The 16,426-nt window shown below is 38.5% G+C and overlaps 1 protein-coding gene across 1 annotated transcript in view; it reads right to left on the bottom strand.

The window, feature by feature from the left end:
- TBX15 (T-box transcription factor 15) overlaps positions 1 to 16,426 on the bottom strand; it is a 104,588-nt gene that overhangs the window by 33,967 nt on the left and 54,195 nt on the right. Inside the window, exons 2-5 of the mRNA XM_061186104.1 lie at positions 11,689 to 11,902; positions 6,596 to 6,697; positions 4,863 to 5,034; positions 3,620 to 3,787 (exon numbers count right to left, since the gene is read on the bottom strand). Coding sequence (XP_061042087.1) covers positions 3,620 to 3,787; positions 4,863 to 5,034; positions 6,596 to 6,697; positions 11,689 to 11,902 — 656 coding nt within the window. The remainder of the gene's footprint in view (positions 1 to 3,619; positions 3,788 to 4,862; positions 5,035 to 6,595; positions 6,698 to 11,688; positions 11,903 to 16,426) is intronic.

Raw genomic sequence — 16,426 nt, 5'->3', positions numbered from 1 at the left:
AATAACTTCAATATGCTAGCGGCCCTGGGAGTCTATGCATCAGTCAGCAAGGGTGAGAAGGAATGGGAAAGGGGGAAAGAAAAGCATAAACTATTTCATGAAAATAGAAACTCTTTCTTCCCACTTCACTCCTACTTATAACCAAGGAAGCAGAACCATGGATACATAAGGAAACTGGTAGTAGAGGTATGCTGGCTAATTATTCAGTCATTTTCCAAGCATGTAGTCAGTACTATGCATAGACTATAAATATCTTAGAATTATGGAAATGGAAGGGTCCTTCCTCCTAATTAGTGGTTTCTGGGCTTCAAAATGTCATAGGCCAATTCTAATCCCCTCCCCTTCCAACACGTGAAGGATCAACATTGGCATTACAATTTTTTATTCTACCAAATAAAGAGAATTAACAGCTCTCTATTATCTCCTGCCATCATTATTCCATAAAATAAATGACATTTTAGTAACCAACTGAAGCCCAGAAAGACAAAATAGCTTGCTCAGAGTGACACCGGTAGCTAGTGAAGAATTTAGGACTAAAATCCAGGTCTCCAAATGCCTAACCCCTTGCTATCTATGGAACAGGACACTGCCTTTCCTTAGGAAGGCTGGGCAACAGTTCATTTCAGTTCCATTCCCTCTATTGTCCTTCCTGCCTTGTGCTCCTCCGAACAAGTCCCTGAGAACAATGAGGACCTGTCACTGACTCTTCTCTCTTTCCTTTCTCATAGCTTTCCTAACCCTTCCCTTTAAAAAAAAAATGAAGTAAACAACTTTGCTTTAAAATATTATTTGTTCTCAATCTAGAAGTTTGAAGCAAATAAAAACACAGTAATCACTGAATATAGCTCACAAAAGAGAACAGTTTATGCTACCCAGCATCTTCATGACAAGTCTGAAAATTATTGTTAGGTAACAGATCTGACTTACAGGATGCAGACCTCAAGATTCCTGGGGGAGAGACCTGAGGTTAGTTTGCTTTATTAGAAGGCACTGTATCATATTAAATCATATCTACACAGCCAAAGGGAATGTTAAACAATCACACTTGATTTACCCAGGGACTGGAGGCTTGTTAAACAGGCAAAAGCTGTTATCTAGATTTTAAAATGGGCAGAATTGAGAATGACTCATCTATTTTGAATGTCAGCACATCATGAATTCACTAATGTGACATGAGAACAGAGAGATCAAAGTAGTTACCTATTGAATACAATACCTTCGAGAGCCCATGTAGCTCCTCCAATTCCCAAGAATCCACTTTCTCCTTAATGAGCAATTTATTCTTTAAAATTGCCTCTATTCCCCACTATCCTTCATGCCTGTGCAGATGCAGGTATTTAGCAATGTAGGCTGACTACTGACAATTTGATGCCAGGTTTGTGTCAGTGACTTAATGCAGGTTCCCTCATCTAGTCCTTATAATTCTATGAGACCAGGACATGTTCAGACCAGGAAACACAAGTTGAAAGGGGTTCAGAAACTTGCTCAAGGTCACACAATTCACCAGTGAAAAGGTCAGAAACCAAACTAGATATGTCTACTACCGAGTCCCATGATCTTAGTCATGGCATCCTACCCCCACCAAACCACCACTGCCCCACTCAAGTCCAAATATAGACAAAATATTTATATGAATAGAATGTACTCAGGTGCAGGAACACTGTCTGTGAAATAATGCAGAGGAAGTGAAAGGGATTTCAGGTACCCATGTTTGGTCTTCACAGTGAACTGTAGGTTTTTAGTTTTAGCTTGGGTTATATTGACCCTTCTTGGCCTCTAGAATCGATCTCAGTGAGGCAGTAGAATGGTCATTTATCAGTGTTCTAGTTTGCTCTACAAACTACGTTCTAGAGTCATATTTATTGCCACATCTCTCTGTCTTCATGAGAAAGTAATGACTAAAATGGCGGCTGGGGTAGTCTTGGAAAAAATCCAAACAATTTTTCAAAGAACTTAGACTTATATTCCCCCTTTTCTGTAACACAGTTAATCCCAAAGTTCCAGTTGCTCAAAAGCCATGTCTATATTGCTGCTCTATCTAGCACCAGAGCTTAAAAAATCTTGATTATTAAAGTTTTCTGTAAGGACTCTCCATGGTCTCTGCAATTTTACTATCTGAAGAGTTTGAGAGAGCTTAATAATTTTAAAATAGCGTCCATGGCAAACTAAAGCTCTTCTTCTACTTTAGATCAAATGCGGCATCTAAAAGGAAAGTCCAAAGTTGGGAACACTTTACAGCTGTTGAGAAAGCCCAACAACCATATAGCACTTAACATTTATTGGACTAAAGGGTTGTTGTATATCAAATTCCCCTGAAGGTAAAAAGCATCTAAGGAATTTTATCAGGATGTGCCATGAAAGATAGAAAAATTCTTTCTACTCTATATGAACTAAAGATTGTATAACTCACCTTCACCTGCCTGTTACATACTAAGTCCTTGATAAATATTTAGTAAATGAATGTTTTTCCTCATTGCTTTCTTTGTCAGAGCACAGTATCCAGTATAAAAGGTATTAAGTACTATAGTATATGTCCATTTTGCTCCAAGCAGGCCCAAAAGAAAAGTAAGCAGACTTTCAAGCAAAATAAACAAGCAAAAACTCTGTTTTAGAAAAAGATTCACTGCAGGATCCTACTAATTAGACAATTTACCAAAATATGAAATACCATCTAACTTACAAAAATGAGATTCACATACAACTTTCAGAGAACTGCATAAAGTGAGATCACTTGTAAATCCATCCATTCACCCTCCTCAAAAAAAAGAACATTGTTTAGAAATGCCCACAGTAATTCCAGACTTGGCCTCTCTCTTCCCCTCACCCCCTCACTGGCTAATTAGCCCACTGGCTAATGCTGATGTGTCTCAATGTCAGAAAAAGCATCAGTTCTTCCACAAAAACTTCCCTCATTCCCCAAACCAAAACAAACAAACAAACAAAAAACCGTGTCCACATCTCTGTCGTTAAGTTATTCCACTGTATTATCATTATGTATTTATGTGTCTTTCACTCAACTAAAACTCTTCTTTTCTTAGGGAGAAACGTCTTAATCTGCTAAGCTTAGAATACCGTAAATTCTCAATAAATATTAATGGAATGAATGAATATATTACTAACATAAAAACATACACATCTTAGGGTGTGGTGGTAAGCACATGGAGGCCAATTTAGTCTGAAAGTGTAAATGGAAGCAGTGGGTCTGACATAGAGTTTGAGAGGCTTGATGACTTTGATGTAGCCTGATGGACGGCTCCACGGAGAGGATAAGAGGGAAGGAATGAATCAAACCTCAAGAATTTCAAGTGATGAGGAACATTTGCCAGGATGTAGTAGAGATCATGAAACATGGGTACAAGTACAGAGAGACATGAAAATGACTTAGGAGGTTTGGTCCTCCTGGTCAAAGATCTTGCCTCTGATCTAAATCTAGACTCTGACAGCTGCTACTAGGCATTACCGCCTTGTCATCACCAGTGCCGCGTGTGCACCGCCAGCCTGGTGTCTCTCATTCCAGCATTTCAGTGCCATGCAGAAGGACTAAGCACTTCTTACAAAAGGATGAGTAAACTCCTTTAAAAGTGGCTGTAGCAGGAGACTCTCCAAGGCAGCCTCTTACCTGCTGGTTCTGATAGGCCGTGACTGTGGTAAACACGGTCTCAGGAAAGCTGAATGTTTTCACTCCATCCCCAACAGGGATGGGTTTGGTGGGTGAAAGGTCGCTGCTGAAATCCTTGCGAATCACATGAACCCGAGGCTGGTATTTGTGCATAGAGTGAAGAATGATCTGAAATGAGAAGGGGAAACATTACTCCAGCGTTGTCTGTAAGGTCCCTACATCTTTTCCAGCTCTCATGCAAACAAAATTACAGGATAAAAGCGTTACAGGAAGAGCACAGTTTAGAGGTGGGATGTATGGGAAACTGGAAATCAGTGTACTTTCCCATGGCTGGAAGGACTAAGTGATTGGATAGCATCACATCCCATGGAACCATGTAGCAAATATCCCAATCATAGGTGGTGAGTGCAATATGTTTGCTTTAATTGGATAAATACTGAATGAATTGGTTCCAGTACCAGCAGACATCATTCCACTAAAAGGTCTCAGAACCTCTGCTATGTGACAGTTGTTCCCTCCTGCTTCAAATTTTCAGCACGGGTTCATCTGTCTTTAAATTCTACAAGCTATTATTTGCACTTTGTTATTGATTTTACGGACATTCTCTTATGTCATGTCAGAGTTAAGGGTATATGTGTCTTCTCTCTTCCTTAGAAAATTATCATTTCCCTAAAGATAGGAGCCATGGTTTTAGCTTCTTTCATCTCCCCATAGCACCCAGTATGGATCCCGGCATTCAGTGAAAATTCAGTATGTGTTTTACTGCCAAAAATAAATTAATAACATCGGTTGCACCAATTATACCTGGCAAGCCTTACAACCTATTCTTCTCTTATAAATTTATAAATTTCTTGACCAATCAGCCAGAACTGTCCCCACAACAGTTTCCCTGAGTTTACTGCCCTGTGAGTTATTCTATTAAATACTGTGATTTCTTCACCATTTTAAAATGTGTCCTCTGTTTCTGTCGCTGAATTCTCCTGACTTGACTGTGACTTACAGCAGACGTTTGCTAAATGTTAGATTTGTAATAAATGTAATTTCACAAAAGGAAAAAATATTTTTATGCTTACTTACTTAAAATGACTCAAAGATTCATTTGAGATTCTCAAAATCGCAAATGAATTTGAGAATCTCAAAAAGATTCTTATTTTACCTGCTTGAAAAAAGCCTGGGGCTAGTCAGTTCTAGAGCAAAAAAGGGGGAAGAGGGAGGAAGAGGAAGATGGGATTATTTGACTCACATGTCCTTGATCATCCAATTCATTGTTGGTCAGCTTGAGTTTGTCGAAACTGACCACCTGTCTCATCCAAGTATCTCCAGAAGCTAGAGAATCAGGGTGTATATAAACTCTTGGGGGCACAGGGGAATCAGCGTTGCCAGCCACCATCCACTTGGAGCTGTGATACACATATCTGAGACAGAGAGGGAGAGAGGAGAACTCAGAGACAGATTCAGAGAGGAAATAGAGGCCCAGGAAACAATTAGGGACAGGAAGGGAGGAGACACAAAGAGATGAGAAGAATGGAGTAGGACGGATTAAACAGAGAATACAGAGGAGAAAGAGACAAGGGTGGATAACCAGGGAAAATGAAATAGAGATGGAAATGGAAAACAAGATGGGTGGGGGAGGGCAGAAAAGTGTTGTAGTTAATGATCAAAGCTGCAGCTCTCACAAGGAAAACATTCTCACAGTCCTTTTTCTTTCTTCTTCCTCTCCTTGCCTTGCACCCCTGTGTGCACACAGGCATCCTGAACCCACGTGTTTAGCTATGGAAAAGGTATTTTACTGCAACCTTTCACCTTTCAAATGCAAACCATATAATCCATTGGCCACTTGTTCAGGATTTGGTTCCTTATTAAAAACATCTTCCATATTGTCCTATAAAACACAGCCATGTGCAGAGACCCTCCAAGCCCCTCACTTGTTAACCATTTCCTAGCTAAGAGTCTGAATTTAGAAGCATTTCAATGAAAACCTAGTTTTGAACATCTTCATCTTCCACTTTATTTTCCCACAAAGTCACTGCAATTGAGACTAGGTTAATCAAAGTCTTCCCACTAACTGGGAAGACTTAGCGGTGTTTCTGGGAATGGCTGCACTAAGGCAGAGACCTCCATTTTCATTGAAATGGAGGATGTTTTTTAAAGAAAAGAGCATCTCCCCTCCTAAGTCCTACATCAAGACCACTTCTTTCTTAGCCAGCTCTCCCTCTAAAATACAAGTAATGGTCTTCTCTATTCACCTCTCACCTCCAAATTCATGGGCTCAAGGCCAAGTTCTGAAATATCTCAAAAATGAGCCATGACTCACTGATTTGACTGAGAGCTCAGGAGATCAATTAAGCCACAACTTGTTTCAAACAAGAACTATGTGTAAGACACGTGGAGACTATGTTGGCTTTTAATGGCTTTGAAGGAAAGTTATTTAGCAAACTTGTTCACAACCCGTTTTAATGAACAATAATTCCCCTTAACTAGATGTTCTTCTTGAGGTCTTACCCAATTCTCCCATTCTTCCCCTCCATCATCCACAGGATAATCCATCAGGTATATGATTGAAGGTACTGTACTAATCCACTTCTCCTCCCACCTTCTAAAATAAATCATCTCAACTCACTTAGTATTTCATAAACCAAATCATTCAATGTGTTAATCACTTTCAATGTTAAGTGAATTAGTTTTAGACTTAAGATCCATTTGATTTTTGCTACTCTGGCAGACATTATACAATCCCACTCTTTAGATAGATGTAAGGAGGATTCCAGACCAAACCATTACTGGTTCTGACTTCCTACCTCTAGTGACTACTTCCTGTCTGGTGTTCTGCCACAGGCCATTGGCATGTCCTCCATCCTTGTTCCCTATCCAGTACATTGTACAGTGCACTGTTAAAATGCTTCATCTAATGAGTTTATAGAACCATCCTGGGATACTGGTGATGCCCACAGTTCCACATCTCAGAGTCATCCTTACCTGTATCTTTTATTGTCCACAGGTACAATGTCCATCGCTATGTAGTACTGCTGGTGTGGATCCAGGCCAGTGATTTTCACTCTCATGGCAGGAAACATCCTCCTGTGGATGGGAATAATGTAGGAAGCTCAGCAGTCAGAGGGGGAGAAGTAGCAAGAGTAAAAGCTTGATGAGTCTCTTCTTAATAGGAATGCTAAGCACACAAAGTCCAATATCCTCTAATTCTCAAAGTGGGCTGTTTTTTTTCACTTTGGAAATTATCACTATCAAATATGCTGAGGATTTACATTGTTGAAATAGCACCTCTTCTTAACTTAAATTGAACTGTTTGATTATTCATACACTCAAAGACCTCATACCATAACTTGTTTTATAGTATTAGTTAATCTTTAATGTGAGATAGATGGATAGACAAGAGATAGATAGATAGACAGATAGATAGATAGAATGTGTGTATATACATTTCCTATTAGACTATAACATTCTTAAATATACTTATACTCTTATACTTAATATACTTGAATAACTTATATTCTTCTTATTCCCCAAGTAGCTTGTCACAGTTGATTGTAGTAATCATGAAATATATTCTGATTGAGTCTATTTGAAAATGACCACTCTAAAAATAATATCTCAAGAAAAGAAGAAAAAAAGGAACGTGCTACCAGTTCCCAAATGAAGGACCACCAAAGTCTTTTTTTTTTTTTATGCATAAAACTGTAGAAAAATTTCTGCAAGTTCTCAGGCTGTCAACATGTGTGTCAGAGGAAGGACACTGCAGAATAGGGAGCAAATACCAAATGAATTCTAGTGGCCTCTGGGCAATACCTTGTTTCTACCACAATGGCTTGTTAAACTTGCCAAAGCAAGCGAGGTCAGGATATGACACTTTACAAGTACTCTCATAATTGAAGAGGAGGAGAGGGAACAGCCCAAAAGAGGTATTGAGTTTCAAGGAGACTAAAATAAAATTCACCATTCTTCTTTAACCACAAGAAAGAAGAAAAACATCAAGCTCTTGTGCATGTCATGCATTTAGGAACCAGACATAAGAAGTGCTTGGTTCAAAAATTTGGATTGCCCTGAATGTGCTCTAGAGTACTTGTACACAAAATGCTGCATTAAGCTTAACCATCTGGGGCCAGTTAGTTGAGCTGGGCAGAGCACGGTGCTAATGAGGTCAAGGTCACAGGCTTGATTCACATATGGCCAAATTGGCTTTGCTCCATTTCACGGCCATAGACCATACCCTGACCCCAGACAGCCATCTTGCAAGTGTGCATTGGTTGTTTACATGACAGGCTTTCTGTGCTAGTCACACACTCTACTACTCAACAAAAACAACTCAAAAAGCAAATATCCTCTGGTAATAGGTTGGTGACATCATAATCATATTTGGGGGGGAAAGCGCAGAGGGACCACAGACCTTCAACAGGGATGATGGCTAATTCTTAAACATTTGCAAAGAATAATATATTCCCAATTCTCTCCCACTTTATAACTTTTCAGAAGCTTCTATTGGTATATCATTTTAGATTTTCTTTCTCTACCCTCACAAGCTTAATTAGAAAGCCTTATATTTTATTTTATTTTAAATGTATTTATTTATTTATTTATTTTTGGCTGTGTTGGGTCTTTGTTGCTGGGCGCAGGCTTTCTCTAGTTGGCGCGAGCGGGGGCTACGCCTCATTTGCGGTGCGCGAGCTTCTCATTGCGGTGTCTTCTCTTGCTGCAGTTGCAGAGCACGGGCTCTAGGGCACACAGGCTTCAGTAGTTGTGGCACGTGGGCTCAGTAGTTGTGGCTCGCCGGCTCCAGAGTGCAGGCTCAGTAGTTGTGGCACACGGGCTTAGTTGCTCTGCTGCATGTGGGATCTTCCTGGACCAGGGATTGAACCTGTGTCCCCTGCATTGGCAGGCGGATTTTTAACCACTGTGCCACCAGGGAAGTCCCAAAAGCCTTATATTTTAGTCTTATGGTTGGCTAATGAAATTTGATGGTGGGTTGCTCATAATGACTAAATCTAACATTCACTATAGGTGAGGCACTTTGGCTCACATTAACTCTTTCCAGAACTTTGGGAACCTTGGTCTATACATGTATATATAGATCATTAATTCCCGACTTAATAACAATGATTTATGACTGCCCTGTATATATAAATATTTGGAGAGCATCTTGCCAGGGATGGAAAGTCCTCTCCCTTGCCATCTGAGATAAGAAAATGTGGTTCCTCTCAGCCATCTAAAGAGGCTGCATTACATTGAAAGAGATAAATTTATTTTCTTGATGACTTTAAAAAAAGGGGTTAAGACGTTTTTAAATTCAATACCTGCTTTGTCTGGAATACTTATATGACCTTGAGTGGAGAAGCTACCTATCTCTTTTCAGAACTCAGGTTCTAAAATGAATGAGCTGTGTGGCTCTGGATAAGCCATTTAACCTCACCATCTATAAAACAGAGGAAAGGAACTAAATAATCCTTAAGGTGACCTTTTGCTTTAAAATTCTATGACAATTCTTAAAATCTGACCAAAGTTGCTTTTTCTTTTTGTCAGTATTTTAGCACAGAATATCAAGTAATGTCATAACACCCTAGAGAAAAATTAATCTTTCATATTCATAAAATGAGATGTGTTTGGTTTTAATTTTATGCCTAAATTTAGGCCAATTCTTTTGACTTCCAAACCCGTTTATCCCTACAAACACCTCTGTCCATGGTGCTGATCATGCAGGTTTTGTTGGTGCATTCAAAAATTGAGGGCTCTGTAGACTACAGCAGTTCTGAATCAACGGGATTATAGTTTGGGATGTGAGAAGAAGTAGGTGGTGACTAAGATCTTCTGAGAGGGAAAAAGAACAGAGAGTCATACATAACTAACAGTAACTAAGAAAATGGAAATTGGAGTTAAAACTGAAAAAGACACTACATAGGAAGAAAAATGAAGTGAAAAGGAAAGAATCAACTTGGGGGATGGGGAGGGAATGACAAAAATTCACAGAAGATAAAGACTTCTTTGCATGTTTCTGAGTGGTTCTGGAATTACTTGAGCAGAGTTACTGGTAGCAACAGCAACAGCTGAGGCACTCCAATATGGAAGCAATGAATATAGTTTCTAAACCTAAATAAAGGGATATGATTAAAGAACAAACTGTATGTCTGTGCTGGGAATATCTGGATATATTCAGGTATCAACGTGAATTTGTGAAGGCAGAGATATGGAAAAGTAAACATTGCAGAAAATCATGAAATGAGGTCACAGGAGAATTGTCAAGGAGGTGCTCAGGTAAACTGAATTCACTGAAGTGCAGGGAACAAGGGAATGATATCAGGAACACAAGTGACTAAAATACACAGACATAATAGTAGTAAGTAAAGACCCAAAATAAAAACTGGAAAATCTTACAGACAAAAAAAGTAATATTTCCCCTCTCACCAAACCAATGCCCTTGCCAAAAACTAAGAAAAAGAGTAAAAACTTTTTCCTTGAATTGCTGTTTCCTTCCAAGTCATATCTCAAAATGTAGACTCAAGATGTAGACTGAAACCCAAGCAACAAAAAAGAGATGGTTTTTGAAAGTAATTCTGGATAAACAACAAGGTCCTACTGTATAGCACAGGGAACTATACTCACTATCCTGTGATAAACCATAATGAAAAAGAATATAAAAAATAATGTGTATGTGTGTGTGTGTGTGTGTGTGTGTGTATAACTGAATTACTTTGCTGTAAGCAGAAATTAACACAACATTGTAAATCAACTAGACTTCAATTTTAAAAACAAGTAATTCTGGAAAGTAATTTTGAAAGTAATTCTCCTTCAAAATTGCTCCTCCTAAGAAGCTTTTTAATGGTTTTATTCTCTACTAAAACGTAAAGAAGGAAGAGGGTTTACAGAGGAGGATGAAAATGAATAAGACTTCAGGTTCATTTTAAGCTCACCTTTTGGTGATATATTATTGTATTGAGAGGTTTCTCTATATGCATTCAAGTGAACTAGACCCAATCAAACTATGCTTTTACTTTAAATGTCTATGTGCATGAAGACAGCTTATGATCAATGAGGTAAGTCTTTTTTGGTCTCTGTGAGACAGTGGATTGACTTTGTAAATATGAAAGCACTATAATTATTTTAATTTCAGTGAACTATTCCTATATACTAATAAACTCAGTCCAAATTTATTTTGATTTAAATCATTTTCATTTTAAATCCAAGGGGCAAAAGCTATAACCATTTCTTAACAGTGCAGACTTACAAATAGTTGAGACAATTGTTTTGGAGCCAAACAGATTTGTGTAGAATTCTGGAGCTGCCCTTTACTACCTGTGTGGCCTTAGTCAAGTTAATTAACCTCTTCCAGCTTTTGCATCCTCATCCATATATGGGATTATCACATCCTACCTCATAGGATTCCTGTGAAGTTTAAATAATGAAATACATGTTGAATATTCAGCACAAAACAGATACCTAACCATGAAAAATTTAAAGATACCAATAAAGAGTAGCTTAATTAACAGTGTTTATTTCAAGATATGCTGTGTTTTTAAAACTTTTATCATCCTACATAAATCATTTTGCAAGAGTTTCCACCAGGTCCCATTAAAGTAATCACATTTCAAGCCAACTATAAAACACAATGGATCAATCAACAGGGCTCCAAAAATGCACCAAGCCCAAATTTTACCAAAAACAAAATTCTTACAAAAATACCTGACTGATTTAAATGCCTTAGAAGATGCAAGCTTTTTCTCTTGAAAACATTGGTTGGTGAAGTAACACTTGCTTTGGAAATCTATTGTTTGACTGTTATGCACCATGGATCTCCAGTATTAGCTGGAATACATTTGCAGGCAGAAAATGTTTGTGAGGGTAGAGGTGATTTAGGTTTGAGTGGTCCTTGGAGGAAAGTAGCAAAATCACAGTAAACACAAGAAAAGCACTTTATCAAGACATCCAGATGCTGAAAAGTGAGTGTGAGTTGCTTTGGCTGCACCAATTCTACTACCACAAATAAGTGAAAAGAAAAATGTAACAGCTCCTACATTTGATTTCCTGTTCTTCGAATGTGGCTATTCAAAGGAACTTGTCCTTACCTGCCTGCTTTGGTGATGATCATCTCGGTTCCAATGTCATGGAACCTCTTCCAGAGGTCAGCACACTGCAGCTCCACCTGAATCTCCTCCATGGAAGACATGGCAGCAGGCACAGGGCCTGCAGCACCAGGGCCCAGGTCAGTGTGAGTGTCAAAGGAGCAGGAAGACCGCTCAGTGATCACCTCAGAGTCTGAACCAGTGCTCTGCTCGGAATCTGCAAAATAAACAGTCAAGACTTAGGTGAGAAACTGCTGAGCTCCCGCCACACCCCTGGCCCTAGAAGATGGAGGCAGGGTAGGGAGCACAATGGGGTGGGGAGAGGGGTGAACAAAAGGAGACTTAAAGCTGGGAAGCTCCAGAGCACAGCACTCAGCGTATTTTATTATTTTTTTTTTTATGGTTTGTTTTTGTGATTTATGACCTTCTTTCAGGTTTCGTGTTTCCAACATGACATCTGGCATTTTAGTAAGTTTTAGCAACAGCTGAACAAAATTGGTCCACAATAGGCAACATAAAGAGTACTAATGTCACCATGTTGAAGGGAATGAAGCCAAACTGGAGCAACAAAATAGACAAATGCCAAATTTTAAAAATAATAATAATCACAGACTACAGCTGCAAGTCTAGATTAGACCATTTAACTTGGGGGAAAAGATTCAATGCTAACAACAATGTGTTCTTTAATTCCATACCACTCAGTATCACTCTTCTTCAGTCAGTTATTTTTAAACACAGTGAGTTTTCCTCCATTTATATATCCTGGTCATCAAAAGTAATGAAAAGTTATTTGGGATATTTAGAAACACTTTGCTGTATACTTGAGTAAATGGCTTTTCCTAAGTCTAATCAGGCCATTTTGGATGAAAAAAAAGTCTGTTGTGAGGCAAGGATGTAAGCATATGGAAAAAGTTACCCAAGAAGGCGGTTGAAACAAAGGGAATAAATGAGTTTAGGAGACACCTTGATTGGTTTCTGAAGTATGGGCAGAGGGGAGGGCTGATCCAAACAGGAAGGTAGGATTGAGAGCAACCAAATAAAAAGCTGGCATGCTGGGCCAGATGGTCCTTTCCTCTTTCGTCTTCTGTTCTCATGAAGAGGGGGCTGGCGGTGGCGTGGGGCGGGGGGAGGCAGGGGGGATGTAGACCGATGGAGAAGCCTAGAGTCAGATCTACTAGAGAATTTTCTGTAGTTTTTCAGATTTTTTACTTTTAGAGGTCCTATGCCGAGAACTTTATCTCCTAATATTTTCCAAACTTGGATTAGCTAGTACAGTTTCCTTATGTCAAACGATACTGCAAGCCAAGCCTAAGAACCTGTTTCTCGAACTCACCCTCAACATCTAGGATTGCGATTGCTTCCCTCATAATTAAATACATACATAAAGAAAGGTTGAAAACAATGATGTCTTACTCTGACAACTGGCTTTTCAATGCTGTCAAAGGTCAGGACCCCTTGGGTACCAGTCCTTGACACTAGCAGGATGGAAGGAGGCTGGGACAGAAAGCCATATCATCTTGCTGCCATCCTCACTAACTGGAGCAGGTTTCTAGGCCTGTGAACAACCCCTCTCATGACACCTTTAATTTTCTTTTCTTCTAGCCCTAATGTGTTCCTCTCTCAAACCCGGGCAGCATCACTGCTGAAGATATTCAGCACACTGCAGAACTGAACCAAGCTCCTAAATAACAGGGAAGTCTCTGCCCAAAATCTTTAGTTTATCCACAATCACTGGTCCCGTCACCATCTTCATCACAAACATTAAAAAGCTATATGACTAGATACTACATGTCTAAGCATATCATTTTATATCTTGGACTAAACAGGAGCTAATATTTGTCTCCTTCAAGTACAGAAAAGTGGAGCTACTTTTCTAAGGTGAGAGCTGTTGAGTGACAATCAGGCTCTATCTCAGCCTGATGCTATCTGCTTTTCAGTAGCAGAGCCATGATATCCTCACACACTCTCCAAACACGGTAACCTGATCCCTTGAGACATGGATTCCCAAATCCCATTTTGTTTCTGCGATATGCCAAGAGCTCCTCACTTATCACTAAAACTGTGAATTTTTCAAGAACTTCTTGAAGCAAGATTTTTAAAAAATAGTCTTGTCCTACCTTTGGAAGCAAAGTGTTATGAAATCTCCTTACCATAAAGTGCTACGGTTATGAAACAGTTGGAAAGAGACAGGGCCCAGCAAAAATTTTGGACATATAATTTCTCCAATGTGTTTAGGAAGGAGGAAAGGAAAGGAAAGATATCACTGCACTAAGTGATAATATTTTTAAGGCAGCCAACTTGAGGTTAGGATTGGAATGGGAACTGTGGCTGGAGATTCAGGAAGTAAGAGACTGCTCTTAACTCTCTATGTCATCTGGAATAAAACAGGTACTCAAAATGTAACATTAAATGGATTGATGAATAACCTTGGACAAGTCACTTAGCCACAATGGACCTATTTCTTCATAGTACAATTAAAAGGACTGAACTGAAATCTCTTATAATCTCTTCTACCTCTAATGGCTTAAAGAATGTAAGACTCCTTCTTAATGCAACTTTCAGTGATAACCCAGGTGACCTCAATTAGAAGCATCAAAAATTTTTTTCTTCTACTTAAAAACTTTTATCTAGGAAAAAGTCCAAAATACATGTAAATAAGTCAAAAGAGATCATCCTTTTCAAAGATCTTTATACAAATTGCTTAATTGGGACTTTAGTTCTAAGTAACTCAATGGCCAATCATTTGTAATATAGGTTGTTAGTTGTTCATGTTTTTTTTTTAGGTAGAACACCAAAACCATGATTTGTGAAAGAAGAAATTGATAAGTTGGAGTTTAAAAAACTGTAGAAGCATCAAATTTAAAACTGTCTGGGAAAGACAAGTTAAATGAGAAAAAAGACTGGGAGCTCAAATTCACATTTTCATAGGAGTTAAGGAATTGAGTTAGTATTCTGTTTATAGTTTCAATCAAACCCATCAATAAGCACCTATCAGCATGTGTCCCTATATGAGATACTATGCAGATAATTTGAAACAGAATCCAGACCTTGGGAAATTTCCCAGTTAATGTTGATTAATTATGCGTCTACTGAGTGCTTACTATGTGCCCAGTACTGTGCTAGATTCTGGGAAATATCAAAGTACACAATGGGGCTCTTCTTAAAGGTATTTACAGTACAAGTGGAAACTGGGAGCACTCACAAATAATTAGAGACCAAGACAAATACTACCATGCAGTTTTCCACACTATTACATATTTTCCTGTATGTCTCATAGGAATTCAGAAAACAGAGGGATCTGAGAGGGCTGGAACATTCCTGGGGAACCCATGGTTACTAATAAAGAAATGGACAAGATGTGGAGGCATAGGCAGTATTTTCCCATGAAGAGGATTTTCAGAGACAGTTATTTGTTTCCCTGGAAATACTCTGTGCTCCTGAACTCTCACTCCCTCACAAAATAGAGTCCAAGTGACTTTTATATACAGAATGCAGGCACCAGCCCACAGTTTCAGTCACATGAATGTACCATGTAATTTTCCATTCTTGGTTGTTTCTTAACTGCCATAGGTTGGAAACAAAATTAGTATTATATTTTATATAGTTTGTTTTTAACCCCTAGAGTAATGAGGGCTACCTGTGACATAAACTACTCTACAATACCCTTAAAATAGTAATCTCAGATTCCACATCAACAGCCTAGGTAAAAATAAAGTTTAATCCTTTGTAAAATATATTTCTAAATCATAGTTATATAAAATATTTAGGCTAACCAGATCAATTATTTCAGCTATTAATCAGAATGTATAATCAAGTTACCTAAGTCATGAATGTAAGAAATGCATACATAGCGGGTGGGTTATTTCAATTAAATCAGGTCATCCATTCAGAAATATAATCAGTCTTTTGAAGATCAGAAAACACCTCTGTGTTTTCAAGGGTTTTTCATTCTTGGCAATTTGTGACTTCCTGCCTTCAAAAAATAACCACTAGGAACTCATTTGAATGACCTGGAAAGATTTCTTGGCCATCAGACGTCTCTTGTGAGTAGTATTTTAACAAGGAAAGTTTTAGTAAGTCAGAACATAAATGATAAAGTTATACATAACTAAGGAAGTTAAAGAAGAAAACTTTGGGAACCTGCACTAAGCCAGCTACAAGTCACTGGAGAATATCATGTGACTGGCTCATAGGGTCAAACTAACATATCTATTACCATCCAAAAAAAAAAATCTCTAAAAAAGAGAATCTAACCATCCGTTCATTGTGTCACTCATTTTCTATCTCTGACCTATTTCATATTGAGAAAATGGATACTGTTAACGTTAAGTTCCCAGAGAAAGTTGAGTTTAGCTTAGAGAGAATTCCAGTTCTCAACTCATACAAAAGAGTAGCAATAATAAAATAGTTTCTTAATTTATATTTTACATATTATCTAATATATCCTTCCATGTGATGAGCTAGATATGGCCTATATTTTTATGTCCATTTTGTGGATGAGGAAATTGAGACTAAGAAAAATTGAAAACAACATGGCCTACAAAGTAGGTCTTCTGCCTCCTGAATCAACGATCAGGTCTCCCCAAGATCATACTACATTCATCCCTGGCCAAAGCAGTCAGCAATTCTGTAAGACCCTTCAACTGTTTTGGCCATCCTTACAACTGAAATAGCTTAACATGTTTGATCTTGGCCAAGTCACATAACTATTCTGGTCCCTATTTTCCTTGATCTTTATAGC

The sequence above is a fragment of the Eubalaena glacialis genome, chromosome 3 (assembly GCF_028564815.1).
Source record: "Eubalaena glacialis isolate mEubGla1 chromosome 3, mEubGla1.1.hap2.+ XY, whole genome shotgun sequence".
Classification (NCBI taxonomy): Eukaryota; Metazoa; Chordata; class Mammalia; order Artiodactyla; family Balaenidae; genus Eubalaena; species Eubalaena glacialis.
Note: the sequence above shows the minus strand (reverse complement) of the source record. Positions and strands in the feature narration are given on the sequence as shown.